We start from the raw sequence: 14,631 nt of genomic DNA on the forward strand, positions 1-14,631 counted from the left end.
AACCTGAATTAGTAGTTACTGATAATTGGTCAAATGGGATATAGAAATATGTTGTGCAATAAGTTATTTGTTCGATCAAGTATGTTTAGTTCAGATTTTATTGCTTTTTTATATCGACTACACACAAAAATTCGTGAGAAAATACCTGTTTTACATTCGTTCTCGACAAAACAAGGGACCTTTTCACCGGCTCGGTTGGCGTAGTGGTCAAGACGATATGATAGTTGCAGGTTCGAATCCTGCTGAAGCATGGTCGTTAATTTATGCTTATAATTGTGATTGTTCAAAAGGCAAGAATAAAAAATCCGATAAGGAAAATTATTCTAGTCACGGAGGTCCTCTAGGACGATGTCCAAGTGCGAATTTTCGCCATTTTTATCAGATATTACAACTAGTTGTTATAGCCGTTTTTACTTCTAAAAAAGACACAAAATTTTAACAACTTCTCCCAGCTTTTAGACAAAATTATTGTTTGCAATATGTTGCATCATTTGTAACCTATTTTTGACTATAATTTTTGATTTTTTAAGAATAAAAGCTACTGTCAGATTACACAACATTGGTAAATAATAAAATAAATAGACCGAAATTATTTCCAACAGTCTATTAAACACGACAAATGCAATTGGTAACTATTTTCCGTGGTTATTTTATTATGTTTGAGGAATTCATAAAAATTAACACCCAACTGAACCCACTAAATGCAAATTAGTAGCAATTCAAACAGCAGTCTTAATAGATAATCCTACCAAATATTTTCTTTATACCTAGAATTATCGTATTATATATCTTTTTCATCATCATTTACTATTATAGATAAGTAAAGTTTATTCTATTCTGCGTGAAAAGATGCCGGTCAAGGTGTCTGGACATTGACTATATCCAATAGTTTTGTTATTAAAAAATTCCAATACTTTTAAAAAGTTTAAAATAGTCCTGTTGTAACATTAATACCTATTTTTTGATAGCTATCTATCTATGCTAGAACGTTCTTTATTTTTGAAATTAAAATTATTAATATAGTTCATAGCTTCTTAACCAATCACTGAATAGTATATTGTAATGACTGAATTGCAATCTTGCCTATAATTGCGTTGACATAATAAACTATAAACGCAGTAGTCTAGTAAGTATCTGTAGGAAACAATAACAATTTGCTCACTACTGAAATGGATACAATTAATTAAATGGATTAAATATGTTGGGTAAGCAAAATTTATTTTAACAGGTAATGCTATTGTACCTAAATGTTTGTTAAAAATTCATACAATATCTTTTTATTATTTTACTTTATTTGGTTTACCAATCTCTGTATCTTTTCTATAAATCCGTACTTATTAGGAAGCCGAAATTGATTGTTAAATATATAATTTATGTCGTTATACAAGCCAATGTAGAAAACAAGAACAACTAGTAGAAGGCGCTGTAATTTGTATCGAGGCTGTTCAAAAATGTATAAAAGAGCAGCCATGTAAATAAAGTTTCTGCAAACTTGCCGAAAAAGAGATATTACACGCTTTAAACAATTTCACAGACGTACACCACATAATCCCGAACGAACACTTCGATTTCTATGCCAAACACTCAAGCCTTGATCAAGCTGCTCGCGTCGCAGCAACTATCCACCAGGAATTAAGAAAAGGTCGCAAAGCTGAAGCCATCTTTTTAGATATTTACAAAGCTTTCGATCAAGTATGGCATAACGGCTTAATCTTCAAATTGAACCAACTTGGTCTACCGATGACTTAATCTCCCTGATAGATTCATACTTGGTCGGTAGATCCTTTCAAGTGAGGATCGGTGAAGCAGTCTCCTCTCGAAAACAGATCTCCGCAGGAGTCCCGCAAGGTGCTCCACTAGCCCCTAGCCCCTGTCCTGTTCAACCTTTACATGGCTAATTTCCCACTCCACAATCATTCCCACACAGCATTTTATGCAGATGATACTGCCTTCTTCCCAACCGTTTACAGTCCCGACCCTATTCGCGAAAGACTTCAAGTTTAACTGAACAGGCGATTGCGTAGTACAAATTCTGGCGGCTGCAGATGAACCGGAGCAAAACTGGGGCTATTCTGTTCCACAGCAAGAAGGCGTTCCGCGCCTATCGCCTCCTAATCGATAAAGTCCCTATCCCCTGGCTCCAGAAAGTATCATACCTGGGACTCCAGTTCGACCGCAGGTTCCAATGGTGAGCCCAAATTCAGCACTCTATCTGCAAAGGCAATGGTATATATGTAGACTATATCTCTTCCCACTCCTCTGCAGAAGAAGTAAACTTCCAAACCCCCCCCCCCCCCCAGAAAGCGACTCTCTATAAGATGCTAGTCCGTCCAGTCTGCCTCTATGGAGCACAGGTGTGGTACAGGTATGTCTCTGAGAGATAACTCAAACTACTCCAAGTGTTCGAATCCAAAAAATTTCGAGCGTTACTCATTGCCCCATGATTTATGAGGAACGTGAACGCTCACCTCGAATCAGGTATCCCGTTCGTGAAGAGAACACGCTTTAGAACACGACAACTCCTTGATAAAATCCCTACCCATCTACAAACCCCAATAGATAACCAACTACAACAATCCCAGTCTTAACCCAGGGTTTCTGTCACCCGAAGTTGGTTCCAGCTGGTCATGCTGGAATAAGAAAAAAAAGTTTCCCTTTGGTTCCAAAGCCATAAATGATGTTATTAATTCTGCCCCGTCCCGAATTATATGTAATTCGTAACTTTGATATCCTGGAATAATATTCATATTTCCATTTCTTGTACTTGATATACGGTTGGGAATATATTTTGAAAATTAATTATTTTAACTGATAGGTCTGGAGGACGTAACCTCTTCCGGTTTTCCTGGTTTGAGAATCATAATGATTTTAGCCATTTTCCAAAAGTTACGGAAGTGATTCATGTATATCATTGCATTAAACATTATTGTTATTAATTTTATAGCATTTCCTAATAACTCTTGAAGAATTTTTCCACCTATTAGATGATAGCCAAGAATTTTTTACGATTCATTTTGTGATTATTATTGGCTTATCTTTCTTGGCTTGAGTAATTTTTCCACTTTAAGGACATATAACTTTTTTTTATAAATTGTCGTTGTGAAACTTAACAAATCCGACATCGTGAAAGCTGCAATGCGCAACGCTGTTTACCAATTAGTAATGGCGCTATCCGAAAAAATCACTGTCAAACAACTAACAAACGCACATTTAACGAGCTACCATATTTAGAATTGACACTAATAACATTTTTACAATTCGACGTATTGCAGCCGCGACGTATGACAAATGACGAGCGTCGGACAGAATGCCGAAGGCGCGACAACACCGAAAAAAAGTCGATCAACATCCGCACGCCATCCTGTTGACAAATAACGGTTCGGAAACGATACCCGTAACACACGGAAAGGAATCGATAACGTTCAATAAGAATGATTTGTGACAAGCCATAAAGGAATTAAATTTAACGATACCTCCTGATTGATGCGTGACCATCAGCGTTATCCACTCGATGAAAACCATACGTTATCCCCTCTTAGAGCACTGCATATTATTTATTACTTCGTAATTTTCTGTAATTTAAATATGGATGCGTTTTTTGATTAAGATATGTAGGTAGAATAATAGCTCTAATTTACATTTATAATGATATGTAATCTGGTGAAGCCTAACCACTAAAACTATTTTCAATTATATTTTGATTCCTCAGCATCTTGTTTTGAGGCATAACAGGTCAATTAAAAAGTCCCCGGCCTGACACATCGATGGCGCTACTAGAATTAAATCCATATATTTTTAGTTAGCCCTAACCCTCAAAAGATGCGTGTATAAATTTGACAGCTGTCGGATCATTAGTTTGTGAGTTATAGAATTTTGAGTGAAGCAACTTTTGTTGTTGTGAAATGAATAAATGGCTGAAAAGAAAAGAAAAAAATACAGTTGAACTGCCACAGGAAAATCAACCATCAAGGATTGGTAGGCTAAGTTTAGACATGGTGAAATGAGCACCGAAGACGGTGAACGCCAGTGGACGCCCAAAAGGGGTTGTTACCGACGAAAACATTTAAAAAATCTATAAAATGATTTTGAATGACCGTAAATTGAAATTGAATGAAATAGCAGACACTCTAAAATATCAATTGAACGTGTACAACATATCATTCACGAATATTTGGGTATGAGAAAGCTCTGTGCAAAGTGGGTGCCGCGTGAGCTCACTTTTGACCAAAAACAACGACGAGTTGATGATTCGGAGCAATATTTGAAGATGATCAAGCGTAATAAACCTGAGTTTTTGCGTCGATATGTGACAATGGATGAAACACGGCTCCATCATTTCACTCCACTCCGAAGTCCAGTAGACAGTCATCCGAGTGGACTGCACACGATGAACCCGATCCAAAGCGTGGGAAAACGCAACAGTCGGCTGGCAACGTTATGGTGTCTGTATTTTGGGATGCGCATAGAATAATTTACATTGACTACCTTGAAATAGGAAGGACCATCAACACGACTACTATGTAACGTTATTGGACCGTTTGATAATGTCGGTACCGTAAAAAAAGGAAAATGTATTAAGAACTAGGGTCCAGAGAGATGTAGTGGATTCTTAAACGACAGTCCCTGTTATCTCTACACAATATACATTCAATGTACTATGATGCCGGCAGTAGTATTATTTTATTACAATGACTTCTCTTATTACTTTGACATGATATTGATCATGTTCCCATAAATATGGGCAAAGTTATAGACAATATTTTGATTAATATATATTGTATCAATTATTCTCAATAAATGCCATTCTAAAGTGAAATAATGTTCAAAATATACACAAGCACTAAACACACAAAGTCTCATGCGTAACTAAGAAAACGCGTTTTTTTTTGTTCAAAATTGGCTTTATTCATCAACGTAATCTCCATCAAGAACCACATAATCATTTCAGCGCCGCTCTATATTATATATACTACTTTTGTAAAACTATTTATCTTTTGACTAAAAATAAACCTGTCACCAGTTGCTATTCACTCAAATGATCGTTTTGATTCCGGAGTAAAGTGATGGATTCATTGTGGCATATCAACGCAAAAATTCTGGTTTGTTACGTTTAAACATGACCAAACACTACTCAGAATCATCAATACGTTCTTGGTCAACAGTCAGCAAACACCGCACCCACTATGAACGGAGCTTTCTCATAGTCAAATGTTCATGCAATATAAAACCAACACGTTCTTTTGATATGTTCACGATATTAGCTAACTCACGCAACTTCACTTTTCGAACATTCAAATTGATTTTGTGGATTTTTTTATGTTTTCTAGTGGTACCACCTCATTTGGACGCCCACTGCGTTCTGTATCATCGGTGTCTCTACGACCACGTTTGAAGTGAGCAAAACAACGTTCTATTGTTAAAGCGGAGTCCTTATAACACTTTTCAAATAATTTTTTCGCTTGAACGGTATTTTCACTTCAAGAAGCAGTGTCAAATTAAAATACATTGTTTTGAAAATAAGAAAAGTAGTTTCATTCTTAGCACAATACCTCACAAACTTATGAATAGAACATCAAGAAATTTTAACAGCTTTCTTTTGAAGGTTAATACTTACTGAAAAAGCTATTAGGCCGGGGAACTTTCAGCCCATGTGTTGACAATACCTAAAGCAACAGACAAGGTCTCCTGTTTGTCTTTTGACAAACCTATTTGATTTCTTGACACAACTAATCTACAAATAATACTTTTATATTATTACAACTATTTTGTCATCTAAGATCTTATATTTAATAGCATTTTAATGTGATGGCTACTACCTGGAATTGCTATTTCAAATGAATAAATGATTTTTTCACATTCGTATTTAATAGAAAATAAATTCAAGAATATATTTCGAACCAGATAGCAAACTTTTGAATGACGCTCTGCTTTTCTTATTAAATTAAAAGAATATGTAATGTTAACTACGACCAAAAAATAATTCTCTGTTAAAAACTCCAAATTATATCACATACTTTTTAAGAAACACTTGAAATGTGTTGATGATTGGATTATTCCAATATATTTATTGTTTTCACAGTTTCCAAACACATCTTCTCATCACATTTTTAACAACTTGAGCATGTTTTTGTAAAAAAAGTATTAATAACTATTACACTTTGTATACTTTGACATTTTAAATTCAGTGATCTATGTTTCCACTTCTTCAACATATCGAAACTCTATGCAAGCCAGTCAATGCTGTATTGATCTGAACAAACGGTAATCAGAAGATGATGTCTGATAGTAATGTAAATCAAGAAATGATTGTCCTCAAACTGTTTTGGCAGAGCGTTAATGGTGAACACGCTAGGTCCAGCAGAGCTTCTCATTTAAACTGCAGTAGTGTATCTTTCGTAACTTTTGCAAGGGGTGGCCGAGCGTTATTCGCTATTGCTGGTCGTCTTCTGTAAGAATACATCATTCAGTTTGCTCAATTGATGCTTCCAGATACCTACAGTAACAGTCTCATTCCATAATAGTAGCTCATAATTCACTACACCTTACTCATCATATGCACACTCATATCACATTGAATACTTTATGACCATGAATAATCCGCTTTCGTATATATGTGAATGGTCTCCTGGACTAAACTATGACGTTTTGCACTTATAATTGTAGTAGTACTCGTAAGTGCAATTCATTGTCAGTTATAATAGGGTACAGAAAATTTATATGTTTTATCTGGGAAGTAATAAAACCGATATTGAAATCGTTGAAAATTACATTTTTAACTGCTAAGCTGTCTAAGCTCGAGGTTCTCGTCTAATAGGTCTAAGCAATTCGTTGTCTTTGAACTTTCGTAAACCTCTATATCACTGCTTTTATATCTTTGAAACAAAAACTGACTATTACAATATGACAGATCAGCATTACCAAAAGTGTTTGACGGACTTTGACAGTAGATGTGTGAATGAACACCTCAATAAAATGAAGTGGAAGTCTGTTATTTTATGTACGTTGATACCTTACACTTTCACCAGTAGATATTGGTGATCAACATGGACGCACACAAGTAATATGAAGAGAAATTATTTAAGTAACACTTGATAACTTTAACACTTGATGTCACTTCGTAATCGATTAAATAATTTAATCCATGCAACGTTATTAAGTTATTATTCAATATTACCAACCTTTCATTTACTAATATACTTCAAAGCCTATTCAAGCACATTATCTATTAACATATCAAAAACAACATATTTCGAAAGTCACTACCGAATCGACCTGCTTCGACTGTGACAGATGGAATTAAATCTATCGCGCAAACACAAAAAGAAACACATTTAGCGTTATCTGAAATATGTCTCCTTTCGATTGGCAATCATATCAACAGTCGAATCGTATCGAAATGGAAAGAGTTGTCAACATTTCGTATTGCAAAACGGATACGAAATAATCTAATCGGTCTCGGATTGCCGATAATGTCAAACTAATTACGACGAAATACGAGGTGTCTTGCATAAAGGTTGTTTTTTCTCCTCCTCCTTCTGCTCCGAATGTCGACCTTTAATCAACGTATAACGACGTGTAACACTAATTCGTCAGGTTTTTAATATTCATTTTTAAAAACCGTTAATCATATTATGAATTTTTATGATGATTGATCGTTTGTTATTAAATATTAGTTATGGTATTTAATGTTAACGGATGTTGCGTTAAAAATAGCTTTAATTATAAAATAAAATTAGTTTTAAGTTCTTTTTTTATGACAATTTCTTGATTTCTTTATTAATAAACTATTATTAATAAACTATCATGTCAAAATGTATTATAAACTATCATTGACTGGCAGGGTGAATTCAATCTTACAGACATCGATGATGCCGATGAATTCTCTAATCTCTCAAACCCCCTGAAAACCCAGGCCATCATTTTCCATAAGTATTACGCACTGCGCGTCTCGCAACTTAAGATCGACGCCTCAACAGTTCCATGGCTGGATAACGTCACGTACCTCCACTTCGACTGACGGTTCGGTTGGCATTCCCAAATCCAGAAAGCAATCCAGAAAGGTTCGGTGATAACAAACATGCTATCTTCTCTAGCAGACTTACCACTTCCATCAAATGCTTATTTTACAAGATGTTAATTCGTTCCGTACTCCCCTACAGATCTAATGTTTACTTCAAGTTTATTACACCCAACCAGGTGAAACGGCTTCAAGTTTTAATAATAGGTTCCTTAGGAGAATCTTAAATGCTCCATGATTTGTCAGAAATAACCGAATTCACAGGGAATTTGACACTCGGGAAATCAAGCACTCCATATCTCAATCATTACACAAACAACAACTCAGCTCAAGTTATTCTGAAAATGCGCTTGTTCGCGAGCTGGTCGATATGCTGAGAGCTTAGCTAGCATCACCGCTAACCTCCCGTTTTCCAGACTGTAACGACCTCATCCGTCGCTGCAGTCATAAAATGTGTCCCCATATAACAGTATCCAGTCGTGTGCTAACTCAAGTTCGCGAATCAATAGTTAGTTTCACTATCCATTATTTCGCCGGGTCCTCGTGCCCAATACTGGCTGCCCGATCAGCGGATATCATATCCCCAAATTTAATGCAGTGGCAATAGCGACCTACAGGGATCAACTGTGAAGCGGTTTCGGTTTAGTGTATTGGTAAGTCCAGGCGCAGTCCTACATAACCCGGTCCAACTTGTCACTCCAGGGCAAATCTCCGCGGCCAGGTATGCGTCATGCATTCCTCCGCCTAGTTTTAGGTCAAGACAACAAAAAAAATCTCTCAATATTGACAGTTTTTTTTTGGGAAACAAAAAAACCGCAAAATAATTTTTAATAATTTGGGAAACAAAAAAACCGCAAAATAATTTTTAATAATTTTGGAAAATCATAAAAGTGAAAGTTTCGTGACACAGCTGACACACTGAAATATCAGAAGTTATATTTAAGTTTACAGGAAAATTTGAGCATGAATCACTTGTTTTCAAAGTTTCTAATTTTGTATTAAATCGAATCACAAAACGATACGTCGACTATTCAGAGCGCTGTTGAAAACCTATGAAAAGAAATAAAAAGACAGCGAATAAAGAATAATTCGTCATTTGAATCAAAGAGATAGGCATCTAAGTGGACAACAGCCAGTGAAAATCATCCAAAAACAAGTAGTGTCATCATCATCATCAATATATACAATATCTCCTGTATTTCCAAATCTGCCCAAAGTGGGACTGCCCAAATTGCATGCTTTATACATCTAATACATTCCTCTATAAATTGGTTGTATGCGAAAATATTATTTACACGACAGCAGTTGGGTCCACGACAGCAGTTGGGTCTCAATCCCGCCTGCTCTTATCTGTTTCTCGCCTCGCGAGCTCTTTGAAGTCTCATTTGTATGATATTCATAAACAATCTCGATAGTTTTTATAATGATTACTGTCATCTTCTCTCAGTATGGGAACAATAATCGCTTTCTCCCATGCTGACGGTACTCTTTCCCATGGTCAATTTTGTGTGGATAACACGTGAACCCGCATTTCTCCACCATCCTTGATCACTTCTGTCGTAACTGGGTCGACTCCAGCGGTCTTACCACACTTTAACGTTTTTATTGCTATTCGCAATTCATCCACCGTTCGTTCGTCATTAAGAAATGAAATTTCTGGAACTCCAATTGCTGACGGAGTTGCTAAACCCTGTGGTAGATCATAATTGTAGACCTGAATGTAGATCCTCTCCATCACTCGAGATGTTCATTATAGTGGTTTGCTCAAGCAGTTCCAATCGGGATTGATTACACTGGAGAAGATTCACAATCAGGTTCCCGCATCGCCTTTATATAGTTAAACGTCAAATGAAACCGGGATTTAATCAAATCATAACAAATTGTTGTACAAAAAAGACATCAAACAGTTATATGAGGAGCTTTGATATTAATGTATTGTAATTAAGGATTAAAATTATGTTACTTATCAATTCGGTTTCTTGAAAATCTTTTTCTTAACTAAACTAGGGACTTCTCGAACGGAATTATAATTAGTTAACAATATTCTAAATGTTAAAGTGAAAGAATCGTTGCTTTCTGGGACAAAATGTCCAACAATGTATATATCTATATCCAATTCAAACAATTTTACCAGCTTTTACGATCTTAAATATTGCTCAATAAATGTAAAAATGGACTTTTTTACTATATAGTCATTCATCCTGTTACAATAATTTAAATTCATATATTTCCATTGAAGAAATATATTACGAATTACTAAACATCTTTCGATGCTGATTGTGATCAAACATAAAATGTTCTTTCTTTCTGGGCACTCATATTCTGAAGTGTATTAATGTATAACAAGCATGTAATATCTTGATTAAAACTTTATGATATTTTAATTGTATCTTGCCTATACTTTCTCCCAAAATTTCCAAACATATATTGGTTATTCTTTACCAATAGATCTTGTTCACCTTTGGATTGTACAAGCAAGCTATAACCTACAGCAGTATTTTTTTATGAAACATTTACTAGAATATTTCCGAAAATATTCCTTTATAATGTTTTTCAGAATGGATATGGTATGACAATACTATAACAAAAAAAACATTTATTTTTTGTTCTACTCAAATCAACTATACTTACTAAAATGTTATAAAAAAATTATGAGTATTTCTGCGAATAAGTCTTACAAGAATTCAAGTATTCGATTATTATTAATAATTAATTAAATCGTATAACATGAGTTATATAATAAATATATTTTAATGCTCTATTATGTTAATCAATTTATACTGTCTTATAGTATTTTTCTGAACATTAAAATTAAACAAATATCTTTATATAAATAATATTACTACACATAAAAATAAAAAATAAATTCCTGCTAATATACTACAAGGTTTAAGAATGTACACAAAGAAATATATCTAATAAATTGGGATTTTATAAATATTCATATTATATAATTGTATATCTAAATGATATTTAAAACTATAGTTTTCAATCCATTTATCTTCTAATTGAGATATGTATAGAATGTAGGAAAATAGTAAATATTAAAATTTTATAAAACAATTATATTGACAAGTACACTGATTAGTAACAAGTAGCTTAACGGTCAAAATTCATTAGTTAAACATATATATTGATTTATATTGATAACAATTAAAACTCAAATGAACGATTAATAATTAATAAATATTCTGTTCCAGTCCAAACCAGAGGTTTCACCGACACGCAGCGAGATCGGTCATCCAGAAAAATTACCAAAGATCCGTCCGAGCAACTCGAAAAATCGCCTGGAACAAAATATCATGACGCAAAGTTGTCCCACACCGCCTCAATCTCGAAGAAAGTTCTTCCTCAATCCGAAAGCCATCCGGAGCCCGTTCTTGGGTAGAGGCTGGAGACAACAACCAGATGGTGCAATGTCAGGTAAAATTAAAATTTTATTAATCTCAGTTAAACATCTTTAAGGGAACTATGAAGTTGTTGAATAAGTTTTATCGGTCGGTATTTTTTATCATCAAATTTTATATTATTTGGAAAAGCAAAGGCTTACATTTAAAATCCCAATTAAATTGCGTTATTTCCAGTTTGTTGATCATCCATGAATAAAATAATGAATTATTTTCAATCACTAAAACTTATTTTTATTGATTTTTGTGAGCGTTCAAATGATGCACAAAATTCTTTCAATTGTTAAAGACGCATTCCAATTGGTATTTGTTACATTATATAATCAGCAAAGGCAGCCGTTGTATAAACCAATTTCTAAATTTTACTAGAACTACCTAATAAGATAAGATGGCTTCTTCTAAAGACAAAACTTATTGAATAATCTATCATTTGATTGTTCCACAATATTCGATGTGTCTGTTCTTCTTAGGCTTCTTTATTTTTGTTCTGTTACATTACCTCATTACTTCTTTATTACTTCATTAAGGTGCTTGCATATATTTTGATCAGAGGTATCCAGAAAAAACGGCCTGGAAGACAAGAAAATTTCGAAGAGTTCACTCAAACTATCAAAGAACTTTCCGACAGTTAACAATTGGTTAATCATATATTTCTAGGCATTTATACGAGGGGCAAGTAAAAATAAGGTTCCCAACGCTGTACACTCGCCACGCAATATGCTAGGTGAAATCTGGCAACTCCATTCCCACTACTGGGAGTGATCACTGTGACGCCCAGTGCCGACCTAACAGCCATTCGCGATGGAGCCCACTATCACCGTCACAGGCTGGTGTGAAATCCGTTCAGTGATTCGATTTTTAAACGCGAATAAGCTTAAACCTATTGAAATTCATAGATAGTTGGAAGAAGTTTATGGCAAAGCTTGCACCAGTGTCCAACACGTCCGCAAATGGTGCAGGGAGTTCTTCGAAAGACGCCCACGACGAGCAAGGGAGCGGGAGGCCATCGGTGTCCGACAAAGTCGTGGCGAAGATTTAGCGGATTCTCCGCGAGGATCGGAGAGTAATTCTTCGGGAGCTGGCTGACCGGGTTCCTGAGGTTTGTGAAAAAACCATCGACAACATTTTGACCGAAAAACTTAGTTATCGCGAGGTGTGTGCGCGGTGGGTCCCGCACATGCTTTCAGAAACCAACAAAGACAATCGCGTCAGGTCTGCCGAAGGGTTTCTTCGAGAATACCGAAGAATTCTTGGACTCCATTATTACGGGAGATGAAACGTGGTGTCACTACGTCATTCTGGAAACAAAAGAACAGTCGAAACAATGGAGCCATCCCGGACCGCCTTGGCCGAAGAAGTTTAAGCAGATGCTGTCCGCAGGAAAAGTGATGGCTACGGTGTTTTGGGACCGAGAAGACGTCTTGCTTACGGAGTTTATACCTAAAGGATCACAATAAATTCGGACAGGTACTGTGAGACATTGATGAAACTCAAAAGAGCTATTAAATATCACCAGAGAGGAGGACTGACCAAGGGCGTTAGGCTGCACCACGACAACGCGCACCTGCATGTCTTTCGAGGAGAAACCACCGCCCTACTGGACAAATTCGGCTGAAAATTGCTTGATCATGCCCTCTACAGCCCTGATCTTTCTCCCAGCGACTTCCACTTGTTTCCGAAATTGAAGCAACACTTAGGTTGACATCGATTCAATAAATATGAAAAGGTGATGGAAGCGGTCACCAAGTTCATCGGAAATATGTGTAGAAAAATCTTGTGACTATGTAGAAAAATAGTTTAAAGTACACGCTTTCAGATAATATACTTATTTATTGCAATAAAAAAAAGCCTTACATCTGGAAAACATGTGGGAACCTTATTTTTCAGTTGCCCCTCGTATGTTATAAGATCCAAAATTGTCCGTATTCGTGTATAGTTCGAATTGACTGAAGATGTAATTTCTAACAGTTTCAATATCGCGATTTCATTGTTTGTAAGCCAAAAGGAAGCGTTTTCTGTAACGTATGGTGACTGGCGAGAGAAATTGGACCTACTATAACAATTCTAATCGCAAAAAGTCATGGGTTAGTCCAAAAGACCCATGGCCATAAAGTATTGCTATACATATGGTGGGATTTTTGGCAAAGTAAGGTGTATTATGAGCTACTCAAGCCTAATTAAATTGTTACTCCAGATGTTTGCCAACTTCAACTGAACAAATTGAACTCTTAGATGACAAAGCTCAGCCACTGCAATGATTACGAAGAACAAACAGTAACAGTTCATGTAACAAGATTATTCTTTCGACATAACATCACCATGTTGCAATAAAGATGTAGAAACCGAAGGAAAGTAATTTGATTAATATATATTATACCAATTTTTTTCAATAAAAACTTTTTTATAATTAAAAAATGATCTAAATAATGCAAGCACATAACAGATAGTGTTTATCTTAACTTTATCGTATGTTATTACTAATAACATTTTTAACACAATATACAATTAGTAGTAGCTTTTATAAATATCAGTGGGATAATTGAATCTAAGTAAAATTCGATTACACAATTTAATAAAAAATCGAAAAATTTAAATAACTTGGTCATAATATTGATCCAGCTTCGATGACGTCGTCTACGACATCCACCGAGTCGAAACATTGGCCTAGCGTCGTTCTTGGTAAGATTCGCTCCTTGTGGAAAGCCGGACAAAGCGGCCCCAGCGCAGGACTGAACCAATTAGCAGCAGGCAGGAATTTTGGATATACGAATGCTTTTTATTTTTCATTTTGTGTTCTTTTTCGTTTTCTGTTTTTATATTTTTTTAGTTTCATCAGTCATTTTATTGAAAGAAAAATCTTGCAGAAGTTATTTCAAAAAAATGACTGAAAAGCATGGTTTTTAAATATGTTTGCACTACCACGCAAGTCTATAGTGACACTTACAGGTACTCACGTAGTTAGTTTTTGTTTTTGTTTTCATTCTACGATTGTCTATTTGTACTTAACCTTTTTTTCTTTAATAACATTAGTGTTTATATTTAATATGAACGTATTGTGCTTGAAATAATTATAGATACTATTTAGTAACAATTTATGTTATCCAGAATCATTTGTTAGTGATATTCATTCATCAAAAATAATATATAACGATGGCATAATTTATTAATCCCGTCACTGGTGGATTTCCGAAAGGCCATTATATCCAC

At 35.2% G+C, this 14,631-nt stretch overlaps 1 protein-coding gene across 9 annotated transcripts in view; it reads left to right on the plus strand.

Annotated features, from left to right (window-relative positions):
- Positions 1-14,631, plus strand: part of rols (zinc-RING finger and ankyrin repeat domain-containing protein rolling pebbles) — a 394,615-nt gene that overhangs the window by 364,515 nt on the left and 15,469 nt on the right. For 6 of the 9 annotated variants that reach the window (XM_076395750.1, XM_076395760.1, XM_076395772.1 and 3 more), the window contains 2 exons: positions 11,218-11,440; positions 14,044-14,172. In XM_076395750.1, the coding sequence (XP_076251865.1) occupies positions 11,218-11,440; positions 14,044-14,172 (352 nt within the window). The remainder of the gene's footprint in view (positions 1-11,217; positions 11,441-14,043; positions 14,173-14,631) is intronic. The other 3 variants (XM_076395765.1, XM_076395813.1, XM_076395774.1) reach the window with 1 other exon arrangement.

The sequence above is a fragment of the Rhynchophorus ferrugineus genome, unplaced genomic scaffold (assembly GCF_030347505.1).
Source record: "Rhynchophorus ferrugineus isolate W39M unplaced genomic scaffold, kcgeb_rfMv2 rfM1, whole genome shotgun sequence".
Taxonomy (NCBI): domain Eukaryota; kingdom Metazoa; phylum Arthropoda; class Insecta; order Coleoptera; family Curculionidae; genus Rhynchophorus; species Rhynchophorus ferrugineus.